At 38.2% G+C, this 24,284-nt stretch overlaps 1 protein-coding gene and 1 long non-coding RNA gene across 27 annotated transcripts in view; one reads left to right on the top strand and one right to left on the bottom strand.

Annotated features, from left to right (window-relative positions):
• The window catches only part of Ptprq_4 (phosphatidylinositol phosphatase PTPRQ), a 474,745-nt gene that overhangs the window by 433,135 nt on the left and 17,326 nt on the right, over window positions 1–24,284 (top strand). For all 26 annotated transcript variants that reach the window (XM_054235185.1, XM_054235183.1, XM_054235189.1 and 23 more), the window contains 3 exons: window positions 8,392–8,591; window positions 13,827–13,897; window positions 13,955–14,089. In XM_054235185.1, coding sequence (XP_054091160.1) covers window positions 8,392–8,591; window positions 13,827–13,897; window positions 13,955–14,089 — 406 coding nt within the window. The remainder of the gene's footprint in view (window positions 1–8,391; window positions 8,592–13,826; window positions 13,898–13,954; window positions 14,090–24,284) is intronic.
• LOC128922872 (uncharacterized) lies at window positions 1,877–4,503 on the bottom strand. Its single transcript, XR_008472065.1, has 2 exons — window positions 2,520–4,503; window positions 1,877–2,440 (listed from the first exon to the last, which is right to left on the bottom strand). It is a non-coding gene; the product is annotated as an uncharacterized LOC128922872 (long non-coding RNA).

Genomic DNA, 24,284 nt, shown 5'->3' with positions numbered 1-24,284 from the left:
GTACAATCGATACTGTTGGGAATGTGTCGATAATGTCATTTTCGACGTAAAATAACATTTGCTCGTCTATTTGCAGAGCATTAGTTATCTTTGGTCTAATTACATTTTTTAGTCTATCTAGTAATTCAGTTTTCGTATTAAAAAAGACTGTGTGTCGGCTGTTAGAAAATATGTTTTGTGAGAATATTTCAACGGGGTTCTGATCTGACCGTCTTACAATAATTTGGTTTCTAAAGGAGTTTACTGGCTTTTTAATCGTTTGAGTCTTTGTGTTGGTGAGCTTTGTGTTGAATGTTGGGAGTCATCAGAATTTGAAGTGTTGTTTATTTGCTGACGAGAAAGTGCATCAGCGACCACGTTCTGATGTCCGGGTTTGTAAACGATTTTTGCACCATACTCTTCAATGAAATTTTTCCATCTTTTTAATTTTGTATTGTGGTTTTTTTCTGATATGGAGAATATTAGAGATTGATGGTCGGTGTATATTGTTAAATCTGCTATACCATACAAATAGTTACGTAGTTTCTGTAGTGACCACACAATTACGAGTAGCTCTTTCCCATTTGTGGAGTATTCTATTTCACTGAGCGTTCGTGAAATAAATGATAAGGGTTTTTGGTTTTGATACGGCTCCTATAGCGTAATTGCTAGCATCTGTGGTTAATTCGAAAGGTTTGTTAAAACTTGGTTGGAAGAGTTCAACCTGGGCTTGCAGTTCTTCTTTTATTATGTTCAGTGCTTCCAGTGCAGGTTCGTCTAAAGTGATTTTTATTTTTGCACTTTGATTCTTTGATACGCCAGCGTTCTCTCCTCTGAGGAACGTAGTGAGAGTTTTGACGATGGCTGCAAAATTCTTTATAAATTTTCTATAGTAACTTGCGAGACCTAGGAAGGATCTGAGTTCCTTCAGTGTTGTAGGAATATGGAAATATTTAATAGTCTGTATTTTTGTTGGGTCAACTGTAATCTTGTTGTATTTAATTATATGCTCTAAGTATTCCACAGAGTATTTGAAAAAGTGAGATTTCTCGTTAGAGATTTTCATATTGGCCTGGTGAAGCGCTTTTATGATTATGCTGATATTTATAAATGAGAACATCGTCTATATAAACGTACGCGAACTTCCCGATATATGGTCTAAGGATATCATCCGAACGGCATACGAAGAAATTCGTAGTTAGCTCCATTTACACTGAAAGCCAGTTTTTCCCTGTCCGATTTATTAATAAGGCTCTGATGGAAACTGGACTCTAAGTCTAGAGTTGAAAATACTTTTGCGTTTCCTAAATTCTGTATCGTCATAGCCACATCAGGTATGGGATATCTATCTGTAACAGTTTGTGTGTTTAGTTTCTGAAAGTCTACGACCATTCTGAGCTTAGGTTTCCCTTGTTCATCGGTATCTTTTTTTGCGACTGTCCAAATGACAGAGTTATACGGACTTTTGCTGGGTTGAATTATTTCATTTTCTAAAAGTTTGTTAATTTCTTTGTTAATGAAATCGCTATCCGACGGATATTGCTTGGTCCAAATAGGATCTTCGGATTTCGTTCTAATGGTAGCTTGTTCCGTGGTAGTATATAGTAGCACTTCATTTGTGTCTTCATTTCTTTGCATTATTTCTTCGATTTCTGCTCTATATTTTTCACTATTAACCGTATAATTTATTTTTTGCACAGACTCACTTTCTTTCTTGGCCCTATATTTATAACTGAGCGTGTACTCGAAAAGGTTGATCTCTGCCTTAATTTTTATAAGACTCTGTTCACCCAGAAGCATATCAAATTCTTCTAATGCATCTGTTTCAAAAAATGTGAGATTATGTTCTAACAATGTAATTATTTTTTTTGATTTGGTTATTGAGTAACCATGAGAGTTTTCACTTTTACAGGTTTAATTTGAATAGCATTACCTAAGTTACATTTTGTACTTATATAATTGTTTGTTGCTCCAGTGTCAATCAGGATGTTAATAAGTTTGCCTGTATCCCTGCAGTGGTGTTACAGACACGGCAAATCGTTCATGCGACTTAAAAAAGCGCTGCCTGTTTCGTAATCATCGTTCTCGTATTCTGGTGTAAGCGATTGTAGTTCTTCATTGCATGTCTGGTTTACACTTAAAAATTTCTGCTGATGAAGGATTTCGTTCTCTTTTTTGAGGGTTTCAGCGAAATTGATTATTTGGAGGTAGTCCTTGTATTGGTTTGTGACTGTGACGTTAGGTGTTGCGTAGGTTTCGAACGAATTCAACCTTTGTTGAGTTTCAGTGAGCGTTGTGGTCAGAGCAGCGATTTGTGCTCTCTAGCTTGCGATTTCTTGTGTTGTCATCTTGACGTCGGTGTTTAATAAGGGACGGCGCAAATTGAACGGCTTTTGTCTCTTTTGATGAGATTCCAGCGTGTTGTGATGTCCGTTGGTATAACGTTGCTTGACTGTTTTATCTATATATCAAGACTTATCCGTTATTCTTTTCCAGATTTTGCAGGAATATTAACTTTATCTTTGTTAAATTTTAAGCACCTTTTTCAAAGATCTAGTGATGGAAGTCCTACTTCCCGTGGAATTTTTTCTATCCTTTTCCTCAATGGATAGAGATGGCTTAAAGACCGGTTTGAGCCCCCAGTTAACGTACTGTTGTTTGTCGTGAGTAAAAGAGATTATATTTATTTGAGCAGTACACTTATTTTCGTGTTGCCTTTTTTATTAATTTATTCTTAATTTCTTACTGACTACATTTTATAATCTTAGTGCCTTTTATACTAATGGAATGCGGCTGCTGTTATCTGCATGCAACTTCTTTGTTGTAATTCGATATCCATTATCTTGCTAGAACAAATATAGTTTTGCTATGCTTATCAGTTTTTCGTTATGGGATTCTGTCTGTTGTGTTAATAATGCAGGAATTTTTATTGTTTGTTTAGGTTAAGTGTGAAATTTACTTAGGCTATCTTCAGCATCGCTAACTCGCGCATTGAATCAGCAGATGGTTGTGATTTGCGTCAAATGTCAGTAAAATAGTCTCGCATAGTTGCAAGATTGTCGCAAATAAAAAATTTAGAAAAATATTTTAAATATATGGTAATTGTACTTATATGGCAATGATGCGAAAAAATATTCCTCATGGTCTTGGTCGGAGCATCAAAATTTTCTAAGGCTTGTAAAAATATTTAAGAAAGCGAGAAAAAAGCTTCACATGATTTTTCGTTATAGTTTCCCCCATTCAACCCCCAAACTCCACCTAAAAGAATAATAACATATAAAAAATCATGTAGGAAACAAGTAAATTATCAAATTAATGCAGTTAATTTCCACAGCCATTATAATTAGAACAAAAACGTATAACGTCTCCTCTATTAAATCGTACACAGATTGAAATAACGTCGATACATATAACCTTCTTTCCTACCTTTCATAGCTCGTTATAATGAGTTTGAAGGTAAAAATAGTGAATTCATAGTGCATTAGTATTTTGACGATTGCAAATACATCTGCAAATTTCCACACCTAACTTTAACACTTTTATTGCTTTAAGACTCTGCTAAAGACAATATAAAATAATACTAAAGGGGGATCGCACAAAAAACGTAAAAAAATAGGTGATATTAAACACTTATTTCACAAAAACCACAAATCATCTCAGTCTTCATTAATTTCACAAGTTAAAATCTTCAAAACTTCCATTAAAAATAATCTTGATTCGTTCCTGAACAATTACCATAACAATTTGAAGTACGTTAATTCACTTCCCAAAACGTTTGTTCCAGAAATGTTTGTATAGCATTTTTATCTCACGTAAAAATTATTTACTGTGTAAGGCGTTACGACTGGTAGAGTAAATTTGATATTTTGTGATTAGAAAACATTAATTTTAGATGGATCATAAGTATTGGAGGGATTTACGGCACCTTCGCCATACTTACTATAAGAGCAAACATGGCGGTGGATCTCTAATGGGCTGCTCTTAGCGCCAATTGGAAGTCACCCATTTGCCTTGTCCGAATCGTGTGAAAGCAAAATATATATGGATTTTCTGGACAGTGAATTCAATAGAGTATTTATTGGACATACTTTTCGCAACATTTTTTAGCTGAGCAAAGCAGTATGACAGCTCAAAACAGCTAAAACAAGCCACTAATGATAATGGGCGAATATAAATCTTTCAGTACTGTAAAAGTTGGCCAATTCTATGGCAAATTGGCTAAAACTTTTGAAAAACAAAAACGGGGGCCAATTTCATATTAATAAATCGAAAACATTTCATTCAAAAGTTAAATAATACTTAATTAAATTTTAGAATTTTGCACAAATAGCTACAGTGGAACTTCTCTAACTCGAATCACCATAATCCACAAAAAAACTTCGAGTTAGAGCGACTTCGAGTTATAGAAATTTTCATTAAAACATAATTTTTTCAAAAGCTGTAAAATATAGATTTACCCCCAATTTTAGTTATTTAATTCGAAAAAAGTTATATTTAAATACGTTAAAACATGTATTCTGTAATTTTGTTTGTTGAATTTTGCAATTGCTTAGTTCTTGACGTCTGTATTTCATGCCTTTGTTACACGATTTATAAAATCTGTCAGTGTAATATCATATTTTTTGTTCGCCTCCATACGGATATAGGTACTCCTTTAAAATTGTGCATCGATAGTAAAATTTTAAATTTTGTATTAAGCCCTGGCCGAAAAGTTCGACTTATGGAAGGAAATTTGTATGAAATTTGACTTCTATTGCCAATTTAAGAGTTCGAGTTATAGAAGTTTGAGATATGGAAGCTGATTTGTATGAAATTTGATTTCTAAACGCTATTACCAATTCAAAAGTTCGAGTTATGGAAGTTCCACTATATTTTCTATGGTATAAAATGAAGTTTTATTAATTTTGTTACCTTTTGGTTTAGCATGGTATATGTTTTTGTTTCTTTAAATACTACTTACTAACATCTAACATCAAACATGAATATAATATGCAAAGGTTGAATAAAAATTGAGAAAAATAACAATGTACAAATATAAATTTTCCTGAGGTACATTGTACACTCTTTTGAGTGTTACAAAAAACATTTCTGATAGAACTCTCTGCCGTGTTTACACAATTAGTTATTATAGGGCAATAGTTGGACCGCTTCAAACTAAATTAATCCCCGCGCAAGTGTCCCCTCTTAACATGCAAGACTTAAACGAGGTGTCACTTAAGCGGGGATAACTGTATAACAATAGACAATAATGGGTATCTTAAATATAAACAAGCAAATAAAGGGGACGGAGACGGTTGCGACATTGGTACCTCAGTAATTTCTGCTGTGTCATACTTCTGCACATCATACTTAGTTAGATGACGGAATGACACCACTACCAGCGCAGGGATTAACCAGAATCTTAATAAGCAATTCTATTCATAAACCATTTTATAAGTAATTGTTACCTAATCCAGGAAATTTAAGGTCATGAAGGAGATAATTCATTAGCGTTACCCAGAATTCATCACACTCGATCATCCCCCACTATATCTGAAATGGGCAAACAAATATGCAAAGAATATATACATACTTACATATATATGTAGCCATTTAAATAGAATATGTCAACTAATAGATTGATGTCATTTGATTCGAAAACAATCATTGCTAATCAGCCCTATCACGCAATCCATCGTAGCAAAGCTACGAATACGAATGTTCGCTACGAATAGGAATAATTTGCTATATCACTGAATCCATGTGAACTCGAAACTTTGTTACCATACTTAAAATTTGGATTTTGACATTTCGAAATCAGCTGGGTTGAGAAAATTATGTATATTTTGATAAAGAAAACTGAAAACTTTTATGATATAGTTGAATTTATGAACAAAAAAACGTATTCGCTGATGTATGTATTTTTGCTGATGGAGGAAGAACGAGAGAGAACCCGCCGCGATCTAAAACTTCAAAGAAAATCACTTAGGGACTTTAGCAACCCTCTGGAGTTAGGCGAAACAACGTACATACTCAGGTTCTATAAAAATAGTTATACTTTATTCAAAGGAGTTTCTCAAAACAGGTTTGTTAAAAATTTTCGCTTAAATAAGGCGGCCTTTACGTATGTCCTCGGCGTTTTTGAGAGGAATGCAAGTTCTTCAAGGACTTCATCTATATCTTTACTTCATCGTTTGTCTTCAGTTTTACGCTTTTTTGCTGAGGGAGGCTACCAGCATGGAGTAGGCAAGGACTTCGATATTCCAATGGCTCAGTCTACATTTTGTTGCGTCTTAAAAGATGTATTAGCATCGCTTCAGTCCCATCTGTGCCCTCAGTGGATAAATCTAAATTTAAGTAGCGATGAAAAAAGACAAGCCAAGAGGGATTTCTATCAGAAATACGGATTTCCAGGTGCGATTTTGTGTGTAGACGGGACACACATTAAAATCGTTGCTCTAACAAAAGATAAGTTTCTCTATTATAATCGCAAAGAATACTTTAGTAAGTAAGGTAGCAAATTCACATGTCAAACTTCTTATTCAATGTTTTGCAGACATGCGACAATAATATGAAAATACGTTATGTAAACGCTCAGTATCCTGGGAGCAATCATGACTCCCATATATGGAATGTTAGCAGTGCGCGTTATTTTTTTGAGAAAAAGTACCTCGATGGGGTACACTTGGCTTTTGGGTATTATACCTACATACATGTATACATATGTATAAAAATTGTCATAACTCTTTACAAACTTTCAAAATTACAATTTTTAGAAGATGCTGGATATGCCCTAGAACCATGGTTAATGACACCTTTTCGAACACCTTTCTCAGGAAGCCCGGAAGAGAAGTATAATGAAATACATGCAAAGGCGAGAAATATTGTAGAAAGAACAATCGGTGTTTTTAAAAATCGATTTAGATGTCTTATGAGTGCTCGTGAACTTCACTACGAGCCATGGAAGGCATCTCAAATCGTTAATGATGCGGCAGCGTTGCACAATGTTTGCATCCAGTTTCGTGTACCTGATGAAGCTTTAGAAAATGTTTCAGAACCAAATAATTTTTCTGAAAATGATGATATCATCTCATCAACTTATAATGATGAAGCTTCACAGATAAGACAGGCTATATGTAGAACACTTACACGAATATAATATACTAAATAAATTTAACACGATATATTTTTGGAGGTTTAATTAAATTTTTATTTATTTAAATATTTTTGATAATGCAAACTTTGTTGCTCTACTTGCAACATTTGCTGCTTAATAGAATTTTTTGCAGCAATTAAATTTTCCATTGCTCTATTATGCCTACCGATTTCTTCCACTTCTGCTTTCTTTAGGTCGCATAATCGGCGCATATCTGAAGAAAGATCGTCTAACTTTTCAAAAACCTTTTTTTTGAAAATCTTTTTGAAGTAAAAGTTGTTCTTTTACTAAATCAATTGTATTTGTTTCTGGTGGCTTAGTACTGTGTCTTGGCAGTGCAGGGCTACAACTCATCGAAGGCAGCGATATATCGGCCTCGGCCTCATCAGTGTCAACTGCCATTGATAAACCCACACTCACTGTGTTTTGTATGCCGTTAGTACTCGTCTCTAACGCCGTTAATTTGATTACAGCTTCTTCCAATTCGCTGAAATGGTGCTGTCTATTTCGACCGCCACCAGTAGCTGACTGTTCTTTTTTGTTTTCGGCCAATTTCCTTTTAATATATGCCTTCCAATCTAGCCATACCTTTTAAAAAATAAATTATAGAATATATAAATTATTCTTTTAGTTTCAATAATTAAAAGAACTATAATACGTTACCTTCTTCCAGCTTGAAATGTCTTTAGTGGGGGGGGGCCTACACTGTTGAGTTCATCGGCTACTTTACTCCAAAATTCCGCTGCTACTTCCTTAGGACACTTTGAAAAACCCTGCGCCATTTCGGGCTTTTGCTGCAAAAGTTCAAGCAGAAGCGCATATTGTTGTTTCGTGGTTATTACTTTAGACCTGTGGAAATCAAATTGAAATATATTTTATCCTTAACAAATGCAATTAACTTAAATTCAGTAAAAACTTACATTTGAACCTTTTATTTTGCTTTATTTCTTCTTTTTTAGTATATTCTTAAATTTTTCCGTTAGCAAAAACGCGTCGTAGAATAATTTAAAAAAACTTCCGAATTTGACGATTCAAATGTATTCTGTGAATGTCACTTTACGAATTTCGAACTTACTTTTTCAGATAATCGAATTGCATGAAAGCAATTTCGTAACTTTTCCGAAAAAACAGTGTACGATGAATTGCGTGATAGGGCTGAATAATTGAATTTTCGTTGCTCTATTTTGCTATCAATATGTAATAACAATCTGAGCCATACATATAATTTATTTTAAAAAAATTTCGTCGTGTTATCTAACTAAACTCTTTGATTTTAGGCAGAAAGATTCATGTCATGTAATCGAAGACTCACTCGGTGACATTGCCGGAAAGACTTTCGCCATTTACTATAAAACATTAACTAAAGCAGAGAAAGTAATAAGGGAGTATAAAGAATTGGCATTTGTTGCGACAGACCTCAGCTATTCGGCATCAGAAACAGCATCAAACAAAAATCGATACACAGATATATTTCCGTGTAAGTATACATATGCATACATATATATTAACAATTAAAATTTCTATAAATCTTACGAAAATTATTTTTTCCTTTAAAACCTTTTACCACTAATTGTAATTTTGTTGCCACTAATCATAGAATAACAAGTAAGGAAGGACTAAGTTCGGGTGTAACCGAACATTTTATACTCTCGCAATTTATTTATTTGACTTTATTTATATTATGTAATACACAATTTGACCCACATATTCGTTATATATATTGTATAAAGTCGATTGAAAGTTGGAAACCATAATATTAGACTAGAAGCACCGAGGTCCTCGTGTTCGATATATGGGGCCTTAAAACCCTATGGTCCGATTTCGGCGATTTTTAGAATGGGGCTGCCACACTATAAACATAGTATTTGTGCAAAGTTCTGCACCGATATCTTCACTAGTGTTTACTTAATATATTGTAATGTAAACGATTCAGATCCACTTCAAAGTTCTGGTATAAAGGAAGTAGGCGTGGTTGTGAACCGATTTGGCCTATTTTCACGACATATCATTGAGATGTAAGGAAACTATTACAAACAAAGTTTCATTGAAATCGGTCGAGTAGTTCCTGAGATATGGTTTTTGACCCATAAGTGGGCGACGCCACGCCCACTTTCCATTTTGTAAAAAAATCTGAGTGAAGCTTTCATCTGCCATTTCTTATGTAAAATTTAGTGATTCTGCCGTTTTTCGTTAGTGAGTTAACCCACTTTTAGTATTTTTCAACCTAACCTTTTTATGGGAGGTGGGCGTGGTTATTATCCGATTTCTTTAATTTTTGGACTGCACTAAGAAGTGTACTTATAAGGGCATGCACCTGGAATGTCCGGACCCTTAATTGGGAAGGTACCTCTGCCCAGCTGGTTGATGTCCTCATACGACTCAAGGCTGACATCACCGCCATCCAAGAAGTGCGATGGACGGGACAAGGACTGAAGAAGGTGGGTCCTAGTGACATATACTACAGCGGCCAAATAAAGGAGCGCAAATTTGGTGTTGGATTTATGGTGGTAGAGAGACTCCGTCGCAGAATCCTGGCATTCACCCCGGTGGATGAACGTCTAGCCACAATCCGCATCAAAGCGAGGTTCTTCAACATATCGCTGATTTGCGCCCACGCCCCGACGGAAGAGAAGGACGAAGTGATCAAAGATACCTTTTATGAGCGCCTAGAACGCACCTATGAGCGCTGCCCCCGTGCTTTGCGATTTTAACGCCAGGGTGGGTAAAGAAGGTGTCTTTGGCACAACAGTCGGAAAATTCAGCCTCCATGACGAAACATCGCCAAACGGCCTGAGGCTGATCGACTTCGCTGGGGCCCGAAATATGGTCGTCTGTAGTACCAGATTCCAGCATAAGAAAACACATCAAGCTAATTGGCTGTCTCCTGATCGAAACACGCGTAATCAAATCGATCACGTTGTGATAGACGGAAGATATGTCTCCTGTGTTTTAGACGTGCGTACGCTCCGAGGACAAAATATAGACTCGGACCATTATCTGGTTGCAGCGAAATTACGCACCCGCCTCTGTGCAGCAAAGAATGCCCGTCAACAAACACAAGGAAGGTTCGACGTCGAAATGCTGCAATCGCAACAGACAGCCACGAAATACTCTACTCGACTTGCACTCCTGCTCTCTGAGAGCACTCATCAGCATCTCGGTATAAGGGAACTGTGGAACGGCATCTCCAACTCACTGCGTACCGCTGCAGCCGAAACAATTGGTTTTCGGCAACGACAAAAAACAAGCTGGTACGATGAGGAGTACCGTCTCGCAGCGGAGAGAAAACAGACTGCCTACCTCGCAACGTTGCAAACGACCACAACACGTGCGGGATGGGATAGATACCGAGAGCTGAAGAGGGAAGCGAGACGCATCTGCAGACAAAAAAGGAAGAGGCCGAAATGCGTGAGTACGAAGAGCTTGAGGAGGTGGCAGACAGAGGGAATGTTCGAAAATTTTATGAAAAAATTAAGCGACTTAACGAAGGTTTCAAGACCGGAGCATCCTCATGTAGAGACCAAGGTGGTAATCTAGTAACCGATGTCCAGGGCGTACTGGGATTATGGAGGGAACACTTCTCCGACCTGCTGAATGGCAGTGAGAGTACAACACCCGGAAATGGCGAACCCGATCCCCCAATCGATGACGATGGAACAGATGTTCCATTACCCGACCATGAAGAAATTCGAATAGCAATTACCCGCTTGAAAAACATCAAAGCAGCGGGGGCCGATAGATTACCGGCAGAGCTATTCAAATACGGCGGCGAAGAACTGATAAGGTGCATGCATCAGCTTCTTTGCAGAATATGGTCGGAAGGAAGCATGCCTGACGATTGGAATCTCAGTGTGCTCTGCCCAATACACCAAAAGGGAGACCCCACAATTTGCGCCAATTACCGTGGGATAAGCCTCCTCAACATCGCGTATAAGGTTCTGTCGAGCGTATTGTGTGAAAGACTAAAGCCCACCGTCAACAAACTGATTGGACCTTATCAGTGTGGCTTTAGACCTGGAAAATCATCAACAGACCAGATATTCCCTATGCGCTAATTTTTGGTGAAGACCCGTGAAAGTAGGATCAACACACACCACCTCTTTGTCGACTTTAAAGCTGCTTTCGACAGTACGAAAAGGAGTTGCCTTTATGCCGCGATGTCTGAATTTGGTATCCCCGCAAAACTAATACGGCTGTGTAAATTGACGTTGAGCAACACCAAAAGCTCCGTCATGATTGGGAAGGACCTCTCCGAACCGTTCGATACCAAACGAGGTTTCAGACAAGGTGACTCACTATCGTGCGACTTCTTTAACCTGATGCTGGAAAAAATTATAAGAGCTGCAGAGCTAAACCGAGAAGGTACAATCTTCTACAAGAGTGTACAGCTCCTGGCGTACACCGATGATATTGATATCATCGGAAGCAACAACCGCGCCGTTTGTTCTGCTTTTTCCCGCATGGATAAGGAAGCGAAGCGAATGGGTCTGGAGGTGAATGAGGACAAGACGAAATATCTCCTGTCATCAAGCAAACAGTCGGCGCATTCGCGTCTTGGCTCCCACGTCACTGTTGACAGTCATAACTTCGAGGTCGTAGATAATTTCGTATACCTGTGAACCAGCATCAACAACACGAACAATGTCGGCCTCGAAATCCAGCGCAGAATAACTCTTGCCAACAGGTGCTACTTTGGACTGAGTAGGCAATTGAACCGTAAAGTCCTCTCTCGACGAACCAAAATCAAGCTCTACAAGTCGCTTATCATTCCCGTCCTGCTTTACGGTGCAGAAGCTTGGACGATGTCAACATCAGATGAGACGACACTAGGAGTTTTCGAGAGGAAAATTTTGCGTAAGATTTATGGTCCTCAGAACATTGGCAACGGCGAATACCGCAGACGATGGAACGATGAGCTGTACGAGTTATACGACGACATTGACATAGTTCAGCGAATAAAAAGACAGCGGCTACGCTGGCTAGGTCATGTTGTCCGAATGGACGAAAACACTCCAGCCCTGAAAGTGTTCGATGCAGCACCCGCCGGAGGAAGCCAAGGAAGGGGAAGGCCTCCACTCCGTTGGAGGGACCAGGTGGAGCGCGACCTGATTAAACTTGGGATCTCCAACTGGCGCCGAACTGCGAAGGAGAGAGAGAGGTGGCGCACTATCGTCGATTCGGCTATAACCGGCTAAACGGTTGCAACGCCAATCACATACATACTAAGAAGTGGCTAAACAAAACGACTGCAAAAAGTTTGGTTTATATAGCTCTATTGGTTTCCGAGATATGTACAAAAAACCAATTTGAGGGCGGGACCGCGGCCACCTCCCCAAATAAATTACATCCAAATGTGCCCCTCCCTAATGGGATCCTATGTTCCAAATTTTATTTTCATAACTTTATTTATGGCTTAGTTATGACACTGTATAGGTTTTCGGTTTCCGCCATTTTGTGGGCGTGGCATTAGACCGATTTTGCCCATTTTCGAAAGGTTGTTTGTGTCACCAAGAAATATAAGAGTTAGATATGGGGTTATATATACACAAATGATCCGGGTGATGAGTGGATTTGAAATCTGGATGTCTGTCCGTCCGTCCGTCTGTCCATCTGTCCGTCTGTCCGTGCAAGCGATAACTTGAGTAAAAATTAAGATATCTTAATGAGACTTGGAACACGTGTTTCTTGGCACCATAAGAAGGTTAAGTTCGAAAGCCATAAATAAAGCTATGGAAATAAAATTTGGTATGAAGGATCGCACTATGAAGAGGCATATTTGGATGTAATTTTTTTGGGGAAGTGGGCGTGGCCCCGCCCCCAAATAGGTTTGTTGTATATATCTCGCAAACCAATAGAGCTATGTAAACCAAACTTTCTGCAGTCGTTTCTTTTAGCCATTTCCTTATACAGTCCAAAAATGACAGAAATCGGATAATAACCACGCCCCCTCCCATACAAAGGTTAGGTTGAAAATTACTAAAAGTGGGTTAGCTCACTAACCAAAAACGTCAGAAACACTAAATTTCACATAGGAAATGGCAGATAGAAGCTACACTCAGATTTTTTTACAAAACTTGGTTTGTAATAGTTTCCTTACATCCCTTTGATATGTTGTGAAAATAGGCCAAACCACGCCTATTTCCTATATACCAGAACTTTGAAGACGATCTGAATCGTTAACTTTACAATATATAAAGTAAGCACTAGTGAAGATATCGATGCAGAACTTTGCACAAATACTACGTTTATAGTGTGGCAGCCCCATTTTAAAAATCACCGTAATCGGACCATAGGTTGTCAAGGCCCCATATATCGAACATGAGGACCTCGGCACTTCTAACCTAATATTAGGGGTTCCAACTTTCATGGACTTTATACAATATATATGACGAATGTGTGGGTCAAATTGTGTATTGTATAATATTAATAAAGTTAAATAAATAAATTGCGAGAGTACAAAATGTTCGGTTACATCCGAACTTAGCCCTTCCTTACTTGTTTTTACTTATATATGTCTCAATCTCCCGGAAAAATTAGTTTGGTCCAATAATTGTACAGTGTAATGATTGATTTCATGTGCAACTTATTTAGCCACAATTAATTTAGATATTGTTGACATATTTACAATTTGTTTATATTTTTAGTTCTCATTTGACATTAAAAATAATATTAAATTTGTAATATTTTAACGTGTGTATCTGTGTAATTTCAGATGATAAAAATCGAGTTTTATTAGATGTTGATGACGAAGGTTCCGACTATATTAATGCTTCTTTCATTGACGTAAGTAAATGCAATATCCAGCTTATATACTGAAATTCAAAAATCCAAAATTTACAGGGTTATAAGATAAAAAAAGAATATATTGCTTCACAAGGACCCAAATCTGAAACTACTATGGATTTTTGGCGTATGATTTTACAATACAATGTTCGTATAATTGTAATGTTAACTCAATTTCAAGAAGGAACAAATGTAAGTGTACATTTATGTATAATGTATGTATGTGGAATCTAGTTAATAAGTATATGTTGCTAGAGGTCTTGACGAAATCCATAATTTTTGCCGATACTATGGCCATCGAAGTAATCTGTATCGAGTATTCCTAGATAGAGAAAAAGCTATAAAGTCAGCCTTTCTTCCATAGAGACGAAAACGCAAGCAGGCATCGAAAAATGAGAAGAGTATTTATGGTCCTTATACTGTATGGGATCATGTGTAGAAGTTCACGTAAGTGAGGAAAGTTTTTGATTGTCATTCACTTGGGAGTGGCCAGAAACGATTCTTCTCCACATTATTCAAGCAGCTCACGACTTCCGGTTTTCGACCAAGTATCCTCTGGGTAGCTAACAAACATCCGTTTGAAGGCAAACGCGCTTCTGCGGTTGTGCGTAGAGTTTGGGACCTTTGATTTGAGGGCATGCACCTGGAATGTCTGGACTGAACAGCTGGTTGATGTCCCCATACGACTAAAGGCTGACATCACCATCCAAAAAGTGCCATGGACGGGACAAGGACGGAAGAAGGTGGGTCCTTGTGACATCTACTACAGCGGCCGTATAAAGGAGCGCAAATTTGGTGTTGGATTTGTGGTGGGAGAGAGACTACGTCGCCGAGTCCTGACATTCACCACGGTGGATGAACGTCTAGCCACAATCCGCATAAAAGCGACCACGCCCACGCCCCAACCATAGAACGCACCTATGAACGCTGCCCCCACCACGATGTCAAAATCGTGCTTGACGATTATAACGCCAGGGTGGGTAAAGAAGGTGTCTTTGGCACAACAGTCGGAAAATTCAGCCATGACGAAACATCGCCAAACGGCCTGAGGCTGATCGACTTCGCTGGCTACTCGACTTGCACTCCTGCTCTCTGAGAGCACTCATCAGCATCTCGGTATAAGGGAACTGTGGGACGGTATCTCAAACTCACTGCGTACCGCTGCAACCGAAACCATTTGGCTTTCGGAAAAGTCAAAAAAACAGCTGGTACGATGAGGAATGCAGGTCTCGCAGCGGAGAGAATACAGACTGCCTACCTCGCAACGTTGCAAACAACCACAACACGTGCGGGATGGGATAGATACCGAGAGCTGAAGAGGGAAGCGAGACGCATCTGCAGAAAAAAAAAGAAAGAGGCCGAAATGCGTGAGTACGAAGAGCTTGAGAAGCTGGCAGACAGAGGGAATGCTCGAAAATTTTATGAAAAAATTAAGCGACTTAGCGAAGGTTTCAAGACCGGAGCATCATCATGTAGAGACCAAGGTGGTAATCTGGTAACCGACGTCCAGGGGATACTGGGATTATGGAGGGAACACTTCTCCGACCTGCTGAATGGCAGTGAGAGTACAACACCAGGAGATGGCGAACCCGATCCCCCAATCGATGACGATGGAACAGATGTTCCATTACCCGACCATGAAGAAATTCGAATAGCAATTACCCGCCTGAAGAACAACAAATCGGCAGGGGCCGATAGATTATCAGCTGAGCTATTCAAATACGGCGGCGAAGAACTGATAATGTGCATTCATCAGCTTCTTTGCAAAATATGGTCGGATGAAATCATGCCTGACGATTAGAATCTCAGTGTGCTCTGCCCAATCCATACAAAGGGAGATCCCACAAACTGTGCCAATTACCGTGGGAAAAGCCTCCTAAATATCGCCTATAAGGTTTTATCCAGCCTACTGTGTGAAAGACTTAAGCCCACTGTCAACAAACTGATTGGACCTTATCAGTGTGGCTTTAGACCTGGAAAGTCCACCATGGACCAGATATTCACCATGCGCCTAATGTTGGAGAAGACCCGTGAAAAGAGGATTGACACACACCACCTTTTTGTCGATTTCAAAGCTGCTTTCGACAGCACGAAAAGGAGCTGCCTTTATGTCGCGATTATTGAGTAGGCAATTGAACAGTAAAGGCCTCTCTCGACGAACCAAAATCAAACTCTACAAGTCGCTTATCAATCCCGTCCTGCTTTATGGTGCAGAAGCTTGGACGATGTCAACATCAGATGAGACGACACATTCGCAACGGCGAATACCGCAGACGATGGAACGATGAGCTGTACGAGTTATACGACAACATTGACATAGTTCAGCGAATAAAAAGACAGCGGTTACGCTGGCTAGGTCATATTGTCCGAATGGACGAAAACACTCCAGTTCTGAAAGTATTCGATGCAGTACCCGCCGGAGGAAGCCGAGGAAGGGGAAGGCCTCCACTCCGTTGCAGGGACCAGGTGGAGACCGACCTGGTTACAGTAGGAATCTCCAACTGGCGCCGAACTGCGAAGGAAAGATAGGAGTGGCGCGATCTCATCGATTTGGCTATAACCGGCTAAACGGTTTAACGCCAATCACATACATACATACATACTGTAACATGCATTCACGATCAATCCATTTGTAGCAGATGTAGGCTTGTGATAAAAAGTAGGTCCTAGTTGAATCGCCTTATTTACACAGATTGGTTAATTTAGATTAGCCGAGAACCGCCGAGTACGAGATTAGTAATCAGTACATTTCCCATTAATACTTTATTAAATTGTTTCCATACATAAATTTATTTATCTTTAATTCAATTTAATACAAGTGTTGTATACTAACAAATAATAAGTGATGCACTATCAACACGCATTGTAAATATATGGATATAAGTAAATGTAATGCTTGTGAACATGGCAGAATACAATTTAATTCACATAATCGGAATAAACTCCGCTAGAAAACAAACGTCATTATATATAGTATACTAGCGGCCCAGTACGTGCTTCGCTACGTATAAAATGAAATAATAAAACAATTTTATTTTAATATCAAATTCATTTATTCAAACAAAAAATATTTTAATAATTGCTAGCTGTTTTAAAACCTAATCCAATACATTTTGATAAACATTAATGTTTTTCCATTTTGAGGATAAAAGCACATAATATTGTTATCGTTTGAATTGAAATGGCATATCAGTTGGAATCAAAGGAATGCGCGGTATCAAATAAACTTCTCCTTTTAATTAGCAGTTAAGATCGTAGCTTCAATCAAATTTGGCAATAACTGCCAATCCAGTGCCATTACACAGTTTTGGTGGATTAATATTTCGTAATAATATAATCAAAGAACCATCCTTCAGATTTAAGTATCCTTCAGATTCAAATTCAATGGGATAATTCAATGCCCCATATTGATTCATACCACTGTCAATTGTGATTTAAATGTCATGACTACACCTGACAGTCTCGATTGAATTTGAACATAAATGACACTGATATTAATGTTCTTTAGTGCTAAAATGGCGTCTTCTCTCAACCAATGATGATTTCTATAATTCTGCGGAAAACACGTTCAATCAATTTATCTATCGATTTCGCAATTGTATAAAAATGTTTCAGTATAATGATCAATCCATTGGTACTTTGGATTTGTATTTTGCCATAACCAATTTTTAACAATTGTTTTGAAAACTCATGGGCACCTGGATCATATTGTAATGTTCGGTGTAAATATTTGTACATATCTCCAAAGAATTGATGACTTCAAACAGGCATTTATTTCATCAGCAAGAGTTCAAGGAGTTAGCCGCATCATAATGTGTACATAATGCGTAAATCATTCTAATATATGTTTTAATTAAAACCAGCACGCATCATTTCAGCCACAACATCACGACGTAGTCGTGATCGCCGTGAAAGATTCAGTACATGTACAGGGTCAACAGATCTATATATGTATAATATTTCGTGCATTACGTTCACTCTGCGATGCATTAACTTGTGCGTGTTCATCTGCAGTCTGTTTTCGTCTAAGTAATGCCACATCATTTGCATAACGTGTTCGCCGACCTATTTTTGCTCGTCTGGCTCGTGGCATTTTTCCTTAAAAAATAATCAAATTAAAAACAAATTACATCTGTTACAAAAGAATAAAACACCCGTATGCACACAATATGTTATTTCAAATAAAGAAACACACATGCCTACATGTAATTGACTTCAACAGTTAGAAACCGTTGTTTGACAATTTAATTCTAATAAAGCCTGTAAACAATATGAATCACCGACGACTCGCTAAGAAACTGAGAAGAGTACACTAACATATATACATAGTATGTATGGATGTGATTGGGGTGGAAACCGTTTAGCCGGTTATAGCAAAATCGATAACAGCGCGCCACTCCTCTCATACCCTCTCAGTTCGGCCTCAGTTGGAGATCCCAACCTGGTCGCTCTCTACCTGGTCCTTCCAACGGAGTGGAGGCCTTCCCCTTCCTCGGCTTCCTCCGGCGGGTACTGCATCGAACAATTTAAGAGCTGGAGTGTTTTCGTCCATTCGGACAACATGACGTAGCCGCTGTCTTTTTATTCGCTGAACTATGCCAATGTCGTCGTATAACTCGTACTGCTCATCTTTCCATCGTCCGCGGTATTCGCCGTTGCCAATGTTTAAGGGACCATAAACCATGTGCAAAATTTTCCCCTCGAAAAATCCTAGTGTCATCTCATCGGATGTTGACATCGTCCACGCATCGTCTGCACCATAAATCAGGACGGGAATGATAAGCGACTGGTAGAGTTTGATTTTGGTTCGTCGAGCGAGGATTTTACTTTTCAATTGCCTACTCAGTCCAAAGTAGCACTTGTTGGCAAGAGTGATTCTTCGTTGGATTTCGAGGCTGACAATGTTGGTGTTGATGATGCTGGTCCCCAGGTATACGAAATTAAATATGACGTCGTGGTTATGACTGTCAACAGTGACGTGGATGTTGTCATCGTTCACGTTTATGCACCATACATTAGGACGGAAATAATGAGCGATATGTAGAGTTTGATTTTGGTTTGTCGAGAGAGGACATTACTTCTCAATTGCCTACTCAGTCCAAAGTAGCAAATGTTGGTCAGAGTGATTCTCAGTTGGATTTCGAGTACACACTTATAGAATATTGTACCTTCTCTATATAGCTCTGCCGTCGCACAATAGTGTGTCACCCTGTCTGAAACCTCCCCTGGTGTCGAACGACTCGAAGAGGTCCTTCCCGATCCTGACGGAGCTTTTGGTGTTGCTCAACGTCAATTTAAGTATAGATTTCGTAATATCGAACGAAGCTTTGAAATCGATGAAAAAGTTGTGTGTATCGATTCTTCTCCCTCGGGTCTTTTCCAAGACTTGGTGCATGGTGAATATCTGATCCATGGTGGTTTTTCCAGGTCTAAAGCCACATTGATACACACAATCAGTTCGTTATTGGTGGGCTTTATTATTTCACACAATTCGCTTGAGAGGAACTTGTATGCGATATTGAGGAGATTTGAATCGTCGGGCATGCTTTCGTCCGACCATATTCTGCAAAGAATCTGATGCATGCACCTTATCAGTTCTTCTTCGGCGTATTTGAAAGCTCGGCCGGCAATCCATCTGCCCCCGTTGCTTTGTTGTTCTTCAAGAGGATAATTGCTATTCGAATTTATTCATGGCCTGGCAATTTAACATCAGTTCCATCATCATCGATTGGGGAATCGAGTTCGTCCTCTCCTGGTGTTGCACTATCACTGCTGAGATCCATTCAGCAGGTGAGAGAAGTGTCAATGAACACAGTATGCCCTGGACATCCGTTACCAGATTACCTCCTCGGTCCCTACATGGTAATACTCCGGTCTTGAAACCTTCTGTAAATCGCCTCTACTTTTCATAAAACTTTCGAGTATTACCCATGTCGGCCAGCTTTTCAAGCTTTTCATACTAACGCATTTCGGCCTCTTTCTTTTTACTTCTGCAAATGCGGCTCGCTTTCATCTTCAGCTCTCGATATCTATCCCACCCCGCGCGTGTTGTGGTCAATCGCAACGTTGCGAGGTAGGCAGTCTGTTTTTTATCCACTGCGAAACGAAAATTCTTATTGTACCAACTGTTTTTTTGTCGTTGATGAAGATCAATTGTCACGGTTGCCGCGGTACGCAATAAATTTGATATATCGTTCCGTCCTTGTCCCGTTAATCGCACTTCTAGGATAGCAGTGATATCAGCCTTTATTCGTATGGGGACATCAATCAGCTGTTCAGTCCAGACATTCCAGGTGCATGCCCTGGCCATGGATATTTGACCTAAAACCGGAAGTCGTGAGCTGCTTGAGTTTTATGAAAAAGAATCCTTCCTGGCCACTCCCAATGGAATCTATGCCCTGAATGAATGAAATGTTCCTCCCTAATCGATATACAAGAAATATTGGCGTGATATTTTGAAGAAAAAGTTAGTCGCAAATGTTCGATAATTGGGGCCTTGAAAAGTTATAGTCCGATTTGGTCATTTTTATACGGGCAATGCTACACTAGGAATAAAGTGTAAAGTTTTGTTCCGATATCTTATATATTGTAAAGAGAACGAATTGTGGTATATAGGAAGTAAGCGGTGTTGTAAACCGATTTTGCCATTTCCAAATATAGAATATGGATGTCCAGGAAATGATTTGAACCGAATTTCGGTAAAATCGGTTGAGTAGTTTCTGGGATATGGTTTTTGGCCCATAAGTTGTCGGAGCCCCGCCCATTTATAATTATATATACAAATTTCAGTGTGCGATCCTTTGTACCAATTTTTATTTTTCACGGACATACAGACATCCGGATTTCAACGCTATTCATCCTGATCATTTTGGTATTTATAACCCGATATCTAACTCTTTAAGTTCTAGGTGACACAAACAACCGTAATGAGAACAAAACTATTACGCCACGTACAACTGGTGTTTTATACCATTTCATTCAACGACACAATAATTTAGAAACTGTTTGCTTGGCTAACTTAATAAATAATGAGAACTTACAAAGTAAGATAAGATACGAGAATAACTTACTCCTAAGGTTTATGTAAATGCACAACAATTTGGAACTAGAATTGAGTTAATCAGATTATAATCATTAAACCAGCTTAGTCTGAAATGCCATTCCTCAAAAAATTTGTGAAAGAATTTATAATCAAAATGACATCACAAGAGATTGATCGTTAAGAATAAATACAAAATAATATTTTTTGTCTGAATTTTTTTTATTTTTTTCTTATTGAAGTTATACTTCTTATTCTTCAGAACAGTTGCGATAATTGTTGCGCAACAGCAACATTATGCATAAACATACATATGTATGTTAATATGTCATTGAACAAACACACAAACTTACATTTGTATATGCGTGCACGTAAGGTTGTCAACCACCAGAAATCAAAAGCAATGTTCTACAAAAACAACAATCGCCAAAAATTTATGTCGATATGTTTGCATGCTAATACATATTCATACATATTTACGACAAGCCGATTTTCTACCAACAACACAATGTAGCGTCGCGCAGGCGGCCATCAATTTTTCGACACATCGAAATTTACAGAGTAAGTCGAGAGAGACTTACTATTAGCAAATATAAATAATTAAATGTTTTTAAATATTCTACTAATATATGATGCCAAATATTAATATACTACAATTGATTTTAGTAAGAATCAAGACATAAAACAATCCATAAGAATATGAGTTGGGGACATGGACCTCTTTGCCTGCGAAAACGCGACACTAATTACAAGTCTGTGACAAAAAAAATTACTATTTGCGGTCATTCGTTGTCGGGGCAACGAAGATTTTAGAAGAAATGTACTACAAAACATACATATGTACATGTTTATATGTCATTGAAAAAACACAAAACTTACATTTGTATATGCGTGCACGTAAGTTTGTCAACCACCAAATTTACATTATCCCAGTGAACAAACAGAAAAAATTTTATCATGGCATTGGGAGCAATTACGCCGAAATCCAATTGTCACCTTAGAAAAAGAATTATTCGAGTTTCTTAGCACAAGAAAATGTTTATCAATAATATTATTCAATTGTCAAAGTCTTCGTGCTCATGTTGATGATTTCTCAGATAGAGTGTTTAAACAGACAAACATCTTGATGTTATCAGAAACATTTATGAACGATAACGAGCCTCCTGTATCCGTACCAAATTTTGATTTCGTTGTAAGATTTCAACGAAATGAAACAAGAAATTCAGGTGTTGCTATTTATCACAATGAACAAGACAAATGTCATATTCTCACTCCTCATTTAGATATAAAGGCTCCGTACGCGAGTGATGCTGATGTGACGATATCAACATCAACCAGAATTGGCGATTTGTGTGCGGTAGAATGCAAAATGAACCCTAGCGATAATCATAATAATAAAAATAAAAAATTTAATCTAATTGCCATTTATATATCACCAAATTTATCGACGAGAGATATAAAATTGTTCATCGGTAAAGCTTTATTACCGTTGTCAACTGCAGGTTCGCAAGCTTTTGCAGATATTATCGGAGAACCAGTAGAGTATAGCGAACAACCGGTACTCCTTGCGGGAGATTTTAATGTAAATTTCTCATTGCCAGAAGCTGAACCATTACTGGCATTCCTCAGAGAGAAATTTATGATCAATGGATGAAATGATCCTACCACAAAAGGAGGTACGACTATTGATGCGGTATTCGCGAGAAATATACATAGATAAAAGTGAGGTAAGACTTTGGTTTTTAATCGACATTTTCTTCGAAAAAATTTAGTGCCTCTAATCAAGTTTTTTTTATACTCTCGCAACAAATGTTGCTAAAGAGAGTATTATAGTTTTGTTCACATAACGGTTGTTTGTAACACCCAAAACTAAACGAGTTAGATATAGGGTTATATATACCAAAGTGATCAGGGTGAAGAGTGGAGTTCAAATCCGAATGTCTGTCTGTCCGTCTGTGCAAGCTGTAACTTGAGTAAAAATTGAGATATCTTGATGAAACTTGGCACACTTATATCTTGGCACCATAGGAAGGTTGCTTTCGAAAATGAGCAAAATCGGACCACTGCCACGCCCACAAAATGGCGAAAAACGAAAACACATAAAGTGCCATAACTAAGCCGTAAATAAAGCTATGGAAATATAATTTGGTATGAAGGATCGCACTATGAAGGGGCATATTTGGATGTAAGTTTTTTGGGGAAGTGGGCGTGGCCCCGCCCCCTACTAAGTTTTTTGTACATATCTCGCAAACCAATAGAGCTATATAAACCAAACTTTCTGCAGTCGTTTTTTTAGCCACTTCCTAATACAGTCCAAAAATGAAAGAAATCGGATCATAACCACGCCCACATCCCATACAACAGTTAGGTTGAAAATTACTAAAAGTGGGTAACTCACTAACGAAAAACGTCAGAAAAGCTAAATTTCACATAAGAAATGGCAGATGGAAGCTGCACTCAGATTTTTTCACAAAATTGAAAATGGGGGTGGCGTCGCCCACTTATGGGTCAAAACATTAATCAGGAACTACTTGACCGATTTCCATGAAACTTGGTTTGTAATAGTTTCCTTACATCCCAATGATATGTTGTGAAAATAGGCCAAATCGCTTCACAACAACGCCTACTTCCTATATACCAGAACTTTGAACACAATCTGAATCGTTTACTTTACAGTATATAAAGTAAGCACTAGTGAAGATATCGGTGCAGAACTTTGCACAAATACTATGTTAATAGTGTGGCAGCCCCATTCTAAAAATCGCCGAAATCGGACCATAGGTTTTTAAGGCCCCATATATCGAACACGAGGACCTCGGTGCTTCTAACCTAATATTATGGTTTCCAACTTTCAATGGACTTTATACAATATATATGACGAATATGTGGGTCAAATTGTGTATTATATAATATAAATAAAGTTAAATAAATAAATTGCGAGAGTATAAAATGTTCGGTTACACCCGAACTTATCCCTTCCTTACTTGTTTTGTATTGTATTTGTATACAATGATTAAATACTAACAACAATTCAATTCTAATAAGTTAAAAATAATAATTAAAAGCTATATGTTAGAGAAATTCAGTTGCTGCTACAGTTGTCTTGCTACGTCTGAGGGCCTCTTACGTTTCAGTCGGTTTTCTCGCTCAGCAGTTCCGAAGAGTCTGGATGCCTTTTCATTTATATGCTGTATAAGCCTCATTTCGTGAGTCCTTGCAAGTTTGGTTATTTCGTTTACTACTGAATTCACACCAAGATCACGGTGAAGGTCAGCAAATCTAATATACCAAGGAGCATTAACTATACTTCTTAGTACCTAATTTTGGAAGCGCTGAATGCAAGCAATA

Source organism: Zeugodacus cucurbitae, chromosome 6, assembly GCF_028554725.1.
Source record: "Zeugodacus cucurbitae isolate PBARC_wt_2022May chromosome 6, idZeuCucr1.2, whole genome shotgun sequence".
NCBI lineage: Eukaryota > Metazoa > Arthropoda > Insecta > Diptera > Tephritidae > Zeugodacus > Zeugodacus cucurbitae.
The sequence above is the reverse complement of the archived record's forward strand: the minus strand, read 5'-3'. Positions and strand labels throughout refer to the sequence as shown.